This window comes from Narcine bancroftii, chromosome 5, assembly GCF_036971445.1.
Source record: "Narcine bancroftii isolate sNarBan1 chromosome 5, sNarBan1.hap1, whole genome shotgun sequence".
NCBI lineage: Eukaryota > Metazoa > Chordata > Chondrichthyes > Torpediniformes > Narcinidae > Narcine > Narcine bancroftii.
The window spans coordinates 11,017,634-11,033,948 of record NC_091473.1 but is presented as its reverse complement, the minus strand read 5'-3'; the positions used below and the strand labels follow the sequence as shown (position 1 = coordinate 11,033,948).

General features: G+C 42.9%; 1 protein-coding gene across 1 annotated transcript in view; it reads right to left on the bottom strand.

Moving 5' to 3' along the window:
- The window catches only part of LOC138763107 (interleukin-17 receptor E-like), an 88,217-nt gene that overhangs the window by 21,164 nt on the left and 50,738 nt on the right, over positions 1 to 16,315 (bottom strand). The window contains exons 9-11 of the mRNA XM_069936764.1: positions 15,893 to 16,065; positions 8,209 to 8,256; positions 4,614 to 4,659 (exon numbers count right to left, since the gene is read on the bottom strand). Of these exons, the coding sequence (XP_069792865.1) occupies positions 4,614 to 4,659; positions 8,209 to 8,256; positions 15,893 to 16,065 (267 nt within the window). The remainder of the gene's footprint in view (positions 1 to 4,613; positions 4,660 to 8,208; positions 8,257 to 15,892; positions 16,066 to 16,315) is intronic.

Genomic DNA, 16,315 nt, shown 5'->3' with positions numbered 1-16,315 from the left:
ATAGTCCCTCAATTCAAGGCACCATAATGTTTGGGACATTTGGCTTCACAAGTGTTTGTGAGTACTCAGGTATGTTTAGTTGCTTCATCGGTGGAGATACAAGAGAGCTAGGCTTGCTTCGAAGATTTTGGATCACCTTTGGAGTTTAGTTGCCATTTTTCAAAATGAGGACCAGAGTTGTGCCAATGAAAGTCAAAGATGCCATTATGAGGCTGGAAAACAAGAATAAAACAGGAAGAGACATCACCCAAACCTTAGGATGACCAAAATCAACATTAAGAAGAAAGAGAGTGTGTGTGCGTGTTTACGCGCATAAAGGAGACATCAAGATGATTTAGACAAGTTGAGTAAATCAGTACATGCCAGAAGTTGCAATAACGTGAATCACTGTGAAGTTATCCTCTTTGGTAAGAGAAAGCTGAAAGGCAAGATCTAATTAAATGATATGACATTGGAAAATATTGATGTGCAATGGGATCAGAGTTTCCTCATACATCAATCATTGTATGCAAACATGCAAGAAGCAAGCAATTGACAAGACAAACAGTACGTTGCAGGGGATTTGAGACCAAGAGAATAGAGTCTAAGTGAAACCATATCTGGAATATTGTCTGCCCTTTCTGTTTCCTTACCTGAGAAATGAAAATGTTGCTGTAGAAGGAGTGCAACAATATTTCACCACATGGTTCCTGGGATGGATGTACTTACACAAGAGATTGGATTGACTGGGCCTGCATTCAGTAACATTTAGAAGAATGAAAGGTGATCTACTTCAATAAAAGTCTGATGTACCTAGACATATTAGATGGGGAGAATGCTTCTTCTGGCTGGAGATTTAGAGGGGATGGAAAGAAGAAAGCAGCTTTTCATATAGATACATATGCAGGACAAGTATTCATATAGACAATTAAATAGACAAGATTTGTTTTGTGAATATGAGAGTCTCTGATGGTTAGTGTGAGCAGTTCCTTTGGTCATTCAGCATTCTCACTGCCCATGGGAAGAAGCTGTTCCTCAGCCTGGTGGTGCTGGCTCTGATACTCCTGCATCTCTTCCCCGACAGGAGCAGCTGAAAGATGCTGTGTGCAGAGTGGAAGGAGTCCTCAATGATTTTGTGCACCCTCTTAAGACAACGACCTCAGTAGATCATGTTGATGGGGAAAGGTGACCCCAGTGATCTTCTCTGCTGCTCTTATTGATTGACCTCTGATCCACTTCTCTACAGCAGCCATGCAACACTGTGATTGCAGCTGGCCAGGACTCTCTCGATAGAGCTCCTGCAGAAGGTTGGCATAATGGTGGCAGATAGCCTTGCCTGCTTGAGTCTTCTCAGGAAGTCCAGTCACTGCTGTGTCTTCCTGACAAATGAGGAGATGTTGTGTGTCCACGACAGGTCACTAGTTAAATGAACTGCAAGGAACTTTGTTCTCTATTCTCTCCACTATATATTGATGTGCTGTGAAGGGTGGTAATTCCTGGTCCTCCTGAAGTCCACGGATATCATCTTCATTTTGTTCACATTGAGATTCAAGTTGTTACTTTCCCAGCACATCATGAGATTTTTCACCTCTTCTCTGTAGTGTGACTCATCATTGTTGCTGTTGACTCCAACGACTGTTGTGTCATCTGCAAACGAAGAGCCCGTTGGAGCTGGATCTGGTGATGCAGTCGTGGGTCAGTAGCGTGAACAGAAGTGGGCTGAGTATACAGCCCTGAGGTGTGCCAGTGCTCAGTGTAACAGTGCTCATTGTTCTGCTACTGCCCTGGACAGACTGCGGTCTTTCCATTAGGAAGTCCAGAATCCAGTCACAGAGAAAGGGGTTGAGTCCCAGTGAGGACAGATTCTCCACCAGCCTCTGGGGAAATGATTGTATTAAACACCGAACTGGTCAATGAACAGTAATGTGGCATACGAGCCATCATTCTCCAGATGGGCCAGGACAGAGTGAATCAATAAGGCTATAGCATGGTCTGTGGAACAGTTTCTTCTATTGGTGAATTGAAATGGATCCAGAGTCCCTGGGAGGTGTGCTTGGATGCATTCCATCACTAGATGCTCGAAGCATTTGATAATGATGGAAGTGAGTGCCACAGGGTGGCAGTCATTGAGGTCTGTAATTGATACCCTCTTGGGTACTGGAATGATGGTGGCTGTCTTGAACCCTGCAGTGGGATGTTGAAGGTGTCCATAAAAACCTATGTCAATTAGTCTCTGCAGTCCTTCAGTACCCGACCAGGTATATTGTCTGTTCCCACTGCCTTGTGAAGTGGATATGGTGTGAGTTAGGACTTTGGCAGCAGTTTTGGATGACAGGTTTAAATAGCGTAAAGTATGAAGGTCTGCATTGGAATAAAACTAGACAACACATTTTTTCCATAAGGTTTTTTTCCTGAAAACAAATTGGGGATTATGATAAACAACTTCAAGTTGAACACAAAGATAATTTCATATTTGCTGTATCACGTAGGAAATTGAAGAAACATTAAATTTACTCTTAATTGAATTTAGTAATAAATAAGCATAGAGTCACCACAAATAGGCGCCACAGTTGGTGTAGTGATTAGCATAACACCATTACAGCGCCAATGATTGGGACCACGGTTTGAATCCTGCCCTGTACCTTCTCCCCGTGTCTGCGTGGATTTTCCTGGGGGGCTCCAGTTTCCTCCCACCATTCAAAACGTACTGGGGGCGAAGAGACTCGTGGGCTGAAATGACCTGTCTACAAAACACTTCAGCCAGCCCTTGTCGTGGTTTATCCTTCAAGGACAGTCATCCTGATCGATGCGATATTGTTTCCCCAAAACAGCTACCTTTTGGCTCTTCAGCACTCACACTTTATCTTCTTCCAGTTTGTCACGCACACTTTATTTTTCTCACTGAAACTTCAGCTGAATTTCTACATCTCACAAATTCTTTTTCTTTGTTCTGTTTAATCGTTTTCATGATCACTGCAACTGCTCCAGTCACTTTTAGATGTCAAGCCCTTTTTAATGATTGCCCCTGTGTCTGTAATAAAGCATTCGAGGTGACTGCCTTTAGTTCTGAACCAGGATCTGCCATTGTTATCTCCTTGGATCCTTGGTGTCATTTTTCCTACGTCATTAGCTCAGTATTGTCACTCCAATGGGAGATCATTTCTAACTGTACTGTACCTGCTTGTAGGAAAATTCTTCTTTGGAACAATTGAACAAAACTTCCTTGTATCCTGATCCATAATGCTGCAAGTCCTTCAAGTGTACATTTTAATTGCTTTGAATGGATCCAAATTAACACTAGTTTCAAGCCTGGATTTCACTGGACAATGAAGACTTTGCTTTCTGAACACTTCTGGATGCATTTCATGGATTTTGGGCTGGTGATCACAAAAATCACCTTAACATTTTCCGATCATGTACTATTTTTTAAAAAAAGATATAATCTATTTTTGAGATTTCCTGTCATATTTTAAGTCTACTAGTATATTGGGCACAAAACAAGCTGTTTTGGTCAGTCCAAGCATGTCTGGGCATGCTTGGTCAGGATAGATGCAGACAGGCTATAAAAGCAGCTCACATATACAGATGCTGTGCATTACATTGATTATAGATGCACATATTCTTCAGGCAATGGTATAATAGCATTTATCATCTTCAGGAAGATTCAATGCAGCAGAAATGCCTGATCATTGTTACATCAGCTGTAATACATTGTTACATTTATTTCAAATTTTAAATTTAGACATAGAGCACAGTAACAGGCCATTTTGGCCCACAAGTCTGTGGCACCCAATTTACACCCCATTAACCTACATCCCCAGTATGTTTTGAAACCAGAGCCCCCCAGGAAAAATCCACTCAGACACGGGGAGAACATGCAAACTCCTGACAGACAGCATGAGATTCAAACCCCGATCCCAATTGTAAAGGCACTATGCCAACTGTGCCGCCCCAGTTCTTGAAGGTAAAAGTTTCACATCTTGGAAGCAGGACAATGGAATCCAAGTAAAATTAAATGATTACATAGGTAAAGTTAAAGGATCTATTGGCAATGAGATAAGCCCTAAAATTTGACCTGTCCAGCGTGTGAGCAGTGGGAGTTTCTTGTTTGTCAAACCAGGCCAAAAGTATTCACTCACAGAATTCTAGAGGCAGAAGATGTAAACATTTCTTAGGATGTGCATATTGAATTGGAGTTATTTGACAGGTAAAATGTTGCTGAAATATAGGGCTGATGATTTCCCTTGTTTTGTGTATTTGAGAACATTCGCCACAATTCTCAGATATATATTTCGAAATCATTTATGGCTTATCTTATTTTACTTTGTGTTTCTGTGTGAACATTGGCTCAAATATAAAGGCATAACCAAGATATGAAGAGTTGCAGCATGGACTCGCGTGGGATTGTGAATGCTGGAAGATGTGTCAGTAGAGTGAACTGGGCAACATAAATACCTACATGAGCCTCCCCTACCTGATATCCAAGTCAGTTTCTGGCAAAGGAATGAAAGCACCTTTGGGCAGGTTTCCCTGATAAACAGGTTTATTTTCATTCTGCCTGACTGCTGAATCACTCAACTTCCCGGTCACAAACATTCCATTGAAAGACCACAGTCAGCACAAGTTTCACGTACCTGGTTTATTTCGGCACTCAATGTGACTGCTGTTTTTATACTTAAACTGCAAAAGATCAAAGAGATAACAAAGTTATTGTTGTCTGCTGCGTGGAAGTGAATGGAGTTCAAAATAAATAATTGGTACAATTAAAAACACAAAGCTGGAGAAACTCAACAGGTCAAACAGTGGTAAAGGTAAAAATACATGACTGACGTTTCGGGCTCGAGCCCTTCATCAAAGTACAGGAAAATGTCGGAAGCATCCGAACAAAAGAGTGGGGGGAGGGGTGGTTGCAAAGGCAGGAGGTGATAGGTGGAGAAGGGAGGGAGGAAACAGCAGATGGAGAAGGGGAGGAGAGATGGCTGGGTGAAGGGAGGGAGGAGAACTGGAAAGGGGGAACAGGTTAGCAGAAACTGGAAAAGTCTAGGTTAATGCCATCCAGTTGGAGTGTGCCCAAATGGAAATTCAGGTGCTGTTCCTCCATCAGGGCATGGACAGACATGTGAGAGTGGGATTTAGTATAATTGCTTATGAACAATTTTTGTCGATGACCTGAAATTGCTTGCTCTTTTACAAAATACCTACTGAGAAATCACAATTATCCCTGACTGGGTGACTGTGTTTATCAACATTTTCTCAATAAGGAGAATCTTCCCTGAATTATGGACATTAAAGACTGTCACAAAAATGTGTTTTTTTTTCTTCTCAGTACAAACTGACTGTTATTGTCTCATTTGGTACATGATTTGACTTGGTCATGGGCCCTGTACTGGCAATTCTGCAGTCACCCAGTTGTTTTATCTCTTTGCACACACCACTTCCCATCCCAGCGTAATCCACCCTGAAGACATATTTGAACAAAGTTATTCAAAAGGATGATGTGCCAAATTTCGAAATCCCTGTGAAATTAACCCTGGTTCACAGGTCTACTATGGAATCATGGGATTATTGCAGCACAGAAAGGGGTCCTTTCATCCCATGTCCACACTAGCTCTCTATCAGAGCAATTCTGATATCCACTGACCCTTAGCCATTTTTTTCTCCATTGTATGTGAACCTATTTCCTCAGTGAAGTCTATCGCAGAACCTGCCTCCACCACACCCACTGTCAGCGCTTGCTGGATTCTAATAAATGCTGGGGGAACTCAGCCAGTCTACTCAGGCTCTACGGGAGACAAAGGTATTTTGCTGACATTTTGGGCCTGAGCCCTTCAAAGAAAATCAGAAAAGGCAGAAGCCGGATTTATCAGAAAGTCCCAGATTTCAAACAATGAGGGAGGAATCGACCCACTCTCTGAATAAATTGTTCTTTCCTTATTTTATTCTTAACCCCTCCTTCTCTTTATTTTATACCTGCCATCTTCACTCCTTGACCTCACCACCAGAGCACAGCCTTCCACTCTCCACTCGGTTTAGATCAGACATTATTTTGCAGACTTTATCAGAACTTCCTTCAGGCTTACCCAAAGAGAACCACCTCAGCCTCTCCCAGTTACACTTGCACTTCATCTCAGCAAACAATATTGTAGACCAGTGGTTCTCAACCTTTCTCTTTCCACTCACATCCCACTTTAAGTAATCCCTATGCCATGGGTGCTCTATGATTAATAAGGGATCACTTATGGTGGGATCTGGATGGGAAGGGAAAGGTTGAGAATCACTGCTCTAGACTCAATTGTGACTAAAATATTTTGCTTGAGAAATATTGCCATTGGTCCATTTCCTTTGGAGTTATGAAACCGTGCAATGAGGTACGATTAAAACAGTGGTTTTCAAACTTATTATTTCCACCCACATCCCACCTTAAGCAATCACTTACTAATCATAGAGCATTGATGGCATAGGGATTACTTAAAGTGGGATGTGAGTGGAAAGAAAAAGGTTGAGAACTACTGTTGTAGTCCTTTTCTGGACTTTGCTTTTTAAATCACAAGTAGCTTGGGTTTAATCTTTAGCTTTAGAATCAAGCATTACAAATAAAATGTATACATTTATAAATATACACAAGTTTATTTGTATCTGCACCTTTTTGCATGCGAGTATGTCTTTGAGGGTATGTGTGAATACATTGTTACGTGGATCTTCAGGTTAGTATACGTGAGGGAATACATATATAATATGCCTTTATGTACATGAATTCACAAGTACGTTTATGTGTGCACTTATGCACTTGGCATATTCAGGCACAGCATAGTTGGTTTAGTGGTTAGCTCAATGTTGTTACAGCGCCAGCGACTGGGACTGGGGTTTGATACCTGGACTAACTGTAAGGAGTTTTTACGTTCTCCCTGTGTCTGCATGGGATTTCCCCGGGGAATCCAGTCTCCTCCCACCATTCGAAACATACTGAGGGTGTAGGTCATTGGGGTGTAAATTGGGCTTTACGAGCTCATGGGCTAAAATGGCCTGTTACCATGCTGTATGCCTAATTTTTAAAAATTAAAACATTTAAATAAATATAAATTTTTAAAAAATTAAATTGAAATGTGCATTGGCCTGTTAAAACATTGCACTGATGCAATGCCTAGATTTCAAATTTCCCCTTAAAGTGTATGTTGTCGTTCTCAAGATTTTCTTCCACCAAAACTTTATTTTGGTGAGGAAAAACTTCAGTCTGCTGGAGGAGTTCAATGGATCAAACCACATTGGGGCAGGGTTTCAGGTCGAAACCCTTCATCAAGACTGATCATGGAGGGGGAAGATGGGAAGCTTAAGGAGGAGAAGGTTAGAGGGTTTCTTCCAGCGGATTGTTTTTTGACCCAGCAGTTTGTTTTGTCCTCCAGATTGCAGCCTCCTTTGTCTCGACTTTATGCCTATGCTCTCATCCAACTTAATTCTCCAGCCACCCACTCTATCAACTATTGTTGATATCATTTTCCAATGCCTAATAACTGCTAGGGAAATGGACACCATTAATGCAGCCTAATGTACTTTAGGAGGAGGAGGGTTGCCAAACAAAACATGAAGCAGACCCTGCTAAGGAGATACTTATGCAGTGAATTCCAGAAATTCAGGCCGAGGCAGCAGAGCCACCTGTTCGGAATTAATAGTTATTGGCGATGTGCTAGAGGATTGGGGGAAAGAAACATTTCAATGAGAGCCAGAGGTGCAGGAGTACAGAGAAAAGAATGATGAGGGATTTGAAGTCAAGGATGTGAATTTTAAAATTGTTTTTCCTTAATAAAGAGCACAAAAGCGATGGATGAACACGACTTGGTGGGGTTTGGGTACGTGCAACAGGATGCAAGGTGATGCAAAATGGAAGGTGATAGGTGGTCTTGGGAGAGTCTTAGAACCCCCAGATCTGAAGGAAAAAATGCAAGGGTGAAGATAGGGATGGAGATGACCAATGCAAAGGTACCAGCACGTGGTCTAACACCAAAGTTGCAAATGTTCTGGTTCAGCCTTAGACAGTTGGTGTGGGGAGCAAAGGCTGTTGATGGCCAGTCAACAGACATTTATCAGTCTTTTCTGATTAGTGGGAGAAAATTCCCGCTCACCTGGTTACTGATGTCAGTAAAACAGCCGGACAATTCTGAGATGGTTAAGATTAAATAGATTGTCGTGAGACAAAGCTTTAAAGGTCTTGAATTCAGTAAGATTATCCATTACCTTAAAACACATCTGAGAATGTTTATCAACGCTTTCAAACACATAGCCCTGTAAAGTAGAACGAAATATTTTGTTACTGGGAAGCAACAGCAAGTAAGATGTTCATTACATCTGTACATTCTACTTACGCATATCAAAATAAACTTAAACTTGCAAACTGTTGCTATGGTTTTCTTCATTTCTGTGACTCTTAAGTACTGTTCAGCATTTCATTAAGAAGTAATTTAATTTTGTTGAGGTTAAGGTTACTTTTTTTTCCATTTCAATTTTAAAATGAAATTGATAATAATTTCAAACTCAACCCTAATCCAATTGCTCCTTTCCAAATGGCTGGTCAATTCATCCAGTGAAATCGACCTCTGAATTTAAATTGATACAGTAAAGTAAATTTGAATTGCGAATCCAGTGTCAGTAACAGGGATTGGATTTTTGTACAAACCTCTCTGATTCATTGTTACTTAGGGAATCTAACCTTTCTGTCCTGACTCCATCTGTGAATACTGATCATCAAATGTGATCGTCTCCTGTTCTTTGAAACAGCATCTCTGATTAAAGGCCATGTTGTGGTGGCTCACCACAAGACAGGCGAACTGGCCCCGATTGTAAGCCACGCAGCGGGGCAGCCGGCCAAAATGGCACAGTTGGGGGTTTCCCTTCCTTCCAGCAAGGAGCTCAGAAATCCGCACTTGGGGACCATGTGACGCCCAGATGACGTCAGCGCCCTCCAGCACTGTTCTCAGCCAGGTCCGGGCTGAGAGTATAAGTGCAGCCCAGCAGTCTGCAATAAACTAGTTTGCTCACTGAGCTCAACCCATCTGGTTGCATGTGTTATTGCAGGAGCAGTGTAGCCGCTGCTACAATTGGTGACCCCGACTGGTTCAAACATCTTTGAACCCATCATGAGTGAGCCTGGGATCAGCGCTATAACCGTGAATTCTGGGTTCAGGAGCCAGAGACCAGGTTCGTCCACGTGGAGACCCAGTTTCACCTCCGCCAGATTTCGTCCCACACGACCAAATTCTACCATGTGGTCGCTGCCCTGGACCAGGCCACTCCCAGACGGGTGCTGGATCTTGTTCAGCACCCACCCACCGAGGACAAGTACGAGACCATAAAGCGAGTGCTTACCAGGTTCCTCAGACTATCCAGACACCAGCGTGCCACTCGGGTGCTGCACCTCGACGCCCTGAGGGACAGGTCCCCGATGGAACTGATGGACGAGATGCTCGCGCTCATGGGTGAGCACACCAACTGCCCACTTTTCGAGCGCATCTTCCTCGAACATATGCCCGGGGACATCCACCCCCTTCTGGTTCAGGAGAGCTTCACTGACCAGAGGAAGGTTGCCTAGAAGGCCCAAGAACTATGGCTCACACGATTCTTGGAAGGCTCAGTAGTCCATGAGGCACGGGCATGGGCACGACCATGCCAAGCCCGCACCTAGCGCTACGGTAGAGCAACCGGCCCCTGTAGGGGCCCCCAAGAGCATAACTAAGGCCACAGCATTCACTTCAGGCCTCTGCTCCTACCACCAACACTGGGGAGCCAAGGCTCAGAAGTGTCATCAGCCCTGCTCGTTCCAGGGAAATGACCAAGCTGGCCGCTATTAATGGCTGTGGCAGGAGGCCAAGCCTTCTCTACCTGTAGGATTCAGTCAGCGGCTGGCAGTTCCTTGTTGACACTGGAGCCCAGATCAGCGTCATACCGGCCACGACCATCAAATCCAGGAACCATCCTTGTGGACCCCCCTCCGTGCGGCCAACGCAATGGCAATCCGGATGTATGGAGCCAAGACAGTCCACTTTCAAATCGTCCAACAAAATTTCACGTGGAGGTTCACAGTCTTGTTCCTTCCGACCACCATCTTGGGTGCAGACTTCCTCCTCGCACATGAGCTTCTGGTGGATATTTGAGGTAGGCGCCTGGTGGATGCCCGTACGTTCCAGGCCGTTCACCTCGATGCCTCCCGCTCGGAGCAACGGCAGATGGCCACGATCAGCATGCCCAGAGAAGAGTTTCTGATTCTCCTCAAGCCACAGTTCTTCGCTGCCTTGCCGCACCACGGGCAAGCTGACTCCTGCCTGACAAGCTCCAGGTAGCGAAGGAGGAGTTTTCGCACCCGTTGGAGCTGGGGATCATTCAGTGATCTGACAGCCCGTGGGCCTCGCCGCTCCACCTGGTCCCAAAGCCTCCGGCGGCTGGCGTCCCTGTGGAGACTATCGACGGCTCAACGAGGCAACCGTTCCTGACCATTACCCCATCCCTCACATCCAGGACTTTACGGCCAACCTGCATGCTGCGAGGGTCTTCTCCAAGGTTGACCTGGTGCGTGGATATCACCAGATCCCGGTGCACTCTGAAGTCACTGAGCTCAACCCTTCTGGTTGCATGTGTTATTGCAGGAGCAGTGTAGCCGCTACAACAATGCATTGTTTTAAACTCTGGTTCCATTCAATAGCAGAATGCTTGTGGCTAAGCTGCCCAGAGTTGTCAAGGTACCCAATTTATTACACAAATACCTGTCTCACCAAACTTTTCAGATAGATGCCAGTTGGATTTTGGGTTTTGAAAATCTGGGCTGTCACAGCTGCTTCATTTAGCACATTTCTTGCAGACTATACTATTAAAATAAATACTGAGCACATTTTAAAAAAAAAAGAGAAATTAAAAATTAGGTTGGATCTGGATCTCCACTGTTCTGGGATATGGTTTTATTACTTGTCAAGGAGAATGTTTAAAGATTGATCTGTGAAATGGTAACTGATACTTCTGTTTGAAATCTCTTTTCAATGGATCAATGGCATTTATGATTTTTTTTAAGAGTGCAATGTCAGGAAAATCATGGAAAAATTAACATAATTACTGGTCATTCACACCAGGGGCCGTTTTAGTCTACAAGTCCCTGAATGCAACAGTCCTGGGGGTTGTACGTGCAGTAGAGTGGTTGACCGTCAATGAAGTTTTCCGGTACAATTTACACTGCAGGGTTCCTCCAAAAAGTTGTAGGGGTCCTGCAGAAATAATTGTGGACTCAAAATTCCTGCATGTTCCTTTTTAGACTGCCCGTGTCGCAGCAAAATTCCTTGATTGTGCCGTTACATGTCTACAGTCTAAAAACCATAACTGATGGAGTTTTCAGTTCCAGAATAGTTTAATCATTGAACAGTGCCACAAGATTAATATTGCTTCAAACAGAATATTCAAGAATTTTATAACAAGGGTTTTAAATGTTCCCCAAAAGCCCAGTGCTTTTAATGCTTTATTTTAGTTAGTCTGTGCTTATAAAATAATTATACAAGGGCCAAGCAATTTGAATCTGGTTTTGTACCATGTTAATGCAGTTTAAATGATAAAGTGTGGAGAAGCAGGGGGATCTAGGAATGCAGATACATCACTCCCAGAAGGTGGCGTCACATGGGGACAGGGTTGTAAAGAAAGCTTTTGATATCTTAGCCTTTATAAATCAAAATATTTAGTATTGGAGTTGGGATGTTATATTGGTTGTTTAAGACACTGGTGAGGCCAAATTTGGAATATTGTGTGCAGTTCTGGTCGCCAATCTATAGGAAGGATATCAGTATGATTGAACGAGTGCAGAGAAGATTTACTAGAATGTTGCTGGGTTTTCAGGAACTGAATTACAGGGAAAGATTAAACAGGTTAGGACTTTATTCCTTGGAGCAAAGAAGAATGAGGGGAGATTTGATCGTGGTTTACAAGATTATGAGAGGTATAGACAGAGTGGATGCGAATAGGTTTTTTCCACTTAACATAACATAACAATTACAGCACGGAAACAGGCCATTAGGCCCTTCTAGTCCGCATCGAACCAAACACCCCTTTCTAGTCCCACCTCCCTGCACAATGCCCATAACCCTCCATCTTCTTCTCATCCATATACCTCTCCAACCTTTTCTTAAATAATACAATTGACTCCGCCGCCACTATTTCTCCCGGAAGCTCATTCCACATGGCTACCACTCTCTGAGTAAAGAAGTTCCCCCTCATGTTACCTCTAAACCTCTGCCCCTTAATTCTTAACTCATGTCCTCTTGTTTTAATCTTTCCTCCTCTTAACAGAAATAGTCTATCCACATCCACTCTGTCTATCCCTTTCATAATCTTAAATACTTCTATCAAATCCCCTCTCAACCTTCTACGCTCCAAAGAATAAAGACCTAATCTGTCCAATCTCTCCCTATACTCTAGATGCTTAAACCCAGGTAACATTCTGGTAAACCTTCTCTGCACTCTCTCCACTCTGTTTATATCCTTCCTATAATTAGGCGACCAGAACTGCACACAGAACTCCAAATTAGGCCGCACCAACGTCTTATACAATCTCAACATCACCTCCCAACTCCTATATTCCATGCAATGATTGATAAAGGCCAGCACACTAAAAGCCTTCTTCACCACCCTATTCACGTGAGTTTCTACCTTCAGGGAATGATGTACCGTTACTCCTAAATCTTTCTGCTCTTCTGTATCATCAATGCTCTCCCATTTACCACGTATGTCCTATTCTGATTCTTCTTACCAAAATGAAGCACCTCACACTTATCAGCATTAAATTCCATCTGCCATTTTTCAGCCCACTTTTCTAAGCAGCCCAAATCCCTCTGCAATCCTTGAAAACCTTCTTCATTATCCACTATTCCACCTATCTTAGTATCGTCTGCATATTTACTAATCCAATTCACCACCCCATCATCTAGATCATTAATGTATATAACGAACAACAATGGGCCCAATACAGATCCTTGAGGCACACCACTGGTCACCAGCCTCCAACCTGACAGACAATTATCCACTACCACTCTCTGGCCTCTCCCTTTCAGCCAATGTTCAATCCATTTGACTATCTCAAAATTTATACCTAAAGACTGCACCTTCCTAACTAACCTTCCATGTGGTACCTTATCGAAGGCCTTACTGAAGTCCATATAGACAACATCCACTGCGCTACCCTCATCCACATTCCTAGTCACCTCTTCAAAAAATTCAATCAGATTGGTCAAACATGACCTTCCTCCCACAAATCCATGTTGAGTGCTCCTGATCAGACCCTGTCTATCCAGATGTTTATAAGTACCAGATGTTTATAAGTACTATCTCTAAGAATTTTCTCCATTAATTTACCTATCACAGACGTCAAACTTACAGGCCGATAGTTGCCAGGCTTCCTCCTTGAACCCTTTTTAAATAACGGAACCACATGCGCAATGCGCCAATCCTCCGGCACTATCCCCATATCTAATGACATTTGGAAAATTACCGCCAGAGCCTCTGCTATTTCCTCCTTCACTTCTCTCAATGTCCTGGGGAAGATCCCGTCTGGTCCCGGAGACTTATCCACCTTTATATTCTTCAAAAGCCTTAAAACTACACCTTTTGTAATCTCTATATTCCCCATATTTACCCAATTTGCTTTTTTTATCTCACATCTCCCAATATCCTTCTCCTTAGTGAATACCGAAGAAAAGAAACTGTTCAATATCTCCCCCATTTCTCTAGGCTCCACACACAGTTTTCCGCTCTGATTTTCTAAGGGACCAATTTTGTCTCTAGCTTTCCTCTTACCATTAACATATTTGTAGAACTCTTTTGGATTAGTTTTCACCCTGCTTGCCATAGTTTCCTTGTACCTTCTTTTAGCTTTCCTAATTCCTCTCTTAAGATTCCTCTTACATTCAATGTATCTTTCAAACATCTCCTTAACTCCATGCTTCTTATATCTAATGTACACCTCCCTTTTTCTTCGAACCAAGTTTGCAATATTCCTTGAAAACCACGGCTCTCTCAAACCTTTTTCCCCTCCTTTTAACCTAACAGGAACATAAAGCTTTTGCACTCTCAAAATCTGATCTTTAAAAGACTTCCATCTCTCTACTACATCCTGCCCATAAAACAAATTGTCCCAATGCACACCCTGCAAGTCCTTTCGCATCTCCTCAAATCTAGCTTTTCCCCAATCAAAAACCTCAACCCTTGGCCCTGACTTCTCTCTTTCCATAATGACATTGAAGCTGATGGCATTATGATCACTGGACCCGAAGTGCTCGCCAACACTAACCTCCGTCACTTGACCCATCCCATTTGCCAACAGTAGATCTAACACTGCTCCTTCTCTGGTCGGCACCTCTACATATTGTTGTAAAAAACTATCTTGCACACATTTCACAAACTCTAACCCATCCAGTCCTTTCACAGAATGTGTTTCCCAATCTATATGTGGAAAATTAAAATCTCCCATAATTACAACCCTGTGCTTATCACAAATATCTACTATCTCCCTACAGATTTGCTCCTCTAGGTCTCGGTCCCCTCCGGGTGGTCTATAATACACCCCTACAAGTGTAACCTCTCCTTTCCTACTCCTCAGTTCCACCCAAATAGCCTCCGTGGATGTGCCCTCTAATCTATCCTTCCTTGGCACCGCTGTAATATTTTCCCTGACAAGCAATGCAACCCCACCTCCTCTTGCCCCTCCGACTCTATCACACCTAAAACAACGAAACCCAGGGATATTCAGTTGCCAATCACATCCCTCCTGCAACCATGTCTCACTAATCACTACCACATCATACTTCCAAGTATCAATCCACACCTTCAGCTCATCCACCTTTTTTTTACAATACTCCTGGCATTAAAATATATGAATTTCAGAGATTTCCCAATTTTTAATCCCTGTTTTCCCTCATCTTTAATAACAACATTATTTACTTTTCCTGCCAATTGCCCTTCATCTTCTTCCAGAGCATTTCCCTTCTCTATCACCTGCCCATCCATATTCAAATACTTACTACAAACTTTCTTTGTTTGCATTCTAACCTTCTCCTTACTGCTCTGTACTATTTTGTTCCCTCCCCCCAACCATTCTAGTTTAAAGGATCCTGAGTAGCCCTAGCAAATACCTCTGCCAGGAGGTATTAAATCCCCCTGGGATTTAAGTGTAACCCGTCCTTACAGTACAGATTGGGGGAGATAAATATGAGGGGGTCATAGTTTTAAGCTGAAGGGGAAAGGTTTAGGGGGAAGTTCTTTACTCAGAGAGTGGTGGGAGTGTGGAACGAGGTGCCATCTGAATGCGGGCTCGATCGTGTGTTTTAAGAATAAATTGGATCGGTACATGGATGGGAGAGGCCTGGAGGGTTATGGAGCGGGTGCAGGTCAATGGGACTAGGGAGCTGATTGTCAGCAGACTAGAGGGGCCGAATGGCCTGTTTTCTTTGCTGTAGTATTCTGTGGTTCTAAATGCTTGCTATGAATTCACACAGAACACTCATGAGCAGAGAGTCAATCAATCCAAATGACTACATCTCAGCCTTCTGATTATTATCAGGCAAATGATAAAAAAAGGTCATTCTTCAATCTAATAACCAGTTTCTAAGTTTGAAGTACTATTTCTGTATTTTTTTAATTCAATTTTGGTGTGAGCTATGAGCCGACACACTGCCCCGTGACCAAGCTTAAAGAGAAATCATAGGCTTGAAATAGAACAGCTCAAAGCCCACGTGCCTGTTCCAGACTTTCAGGTCTTTTTTATCTATCCATTAAAATTAAGCTTCTGATGTTCCTCGTTACAGGAGGAGAGGGAGGGGCAAGTTAGCTGTTCTAGAATGGTTTATTCCTTGAGGTTTTAGGCACCTAGAACAGTGCCACATGATGAAGCTCAACTTACAGACTTTAGAAACTTGGTGGCTGACTTCTCAAACTCGACACAGGATCCATTTGATTTCCAACAGAGGATGGCTTGAGGTTTAATGAGGCATTTCCCTAAATAGCGGACTGCCATGTTGTTCTTGTGTTGACTCAGATCTGAGAAGTTGCTTGACCTCCAAAGATCAGGACCATCTGTTTGGAAAGATTTATAGAATAGATTTCAAAAATCATAAAGCACGAAGTGCTAATGTGGTCCTACTTGCATTCAATGGAAGGTGCTGTGTTGAGAAAACAAGAAAGTGCAGAGACTCAGCAAGTCAGAGAACACCTATGAGTAGAAATGGTCAATCAATGTTTCAGGTCAAAACTCTTCAAGTCTAAAGTAGGAAGGGGTGATATCAAGAGGTTCCGTCATGTATTATTTTGGGTTAGAATATAGATC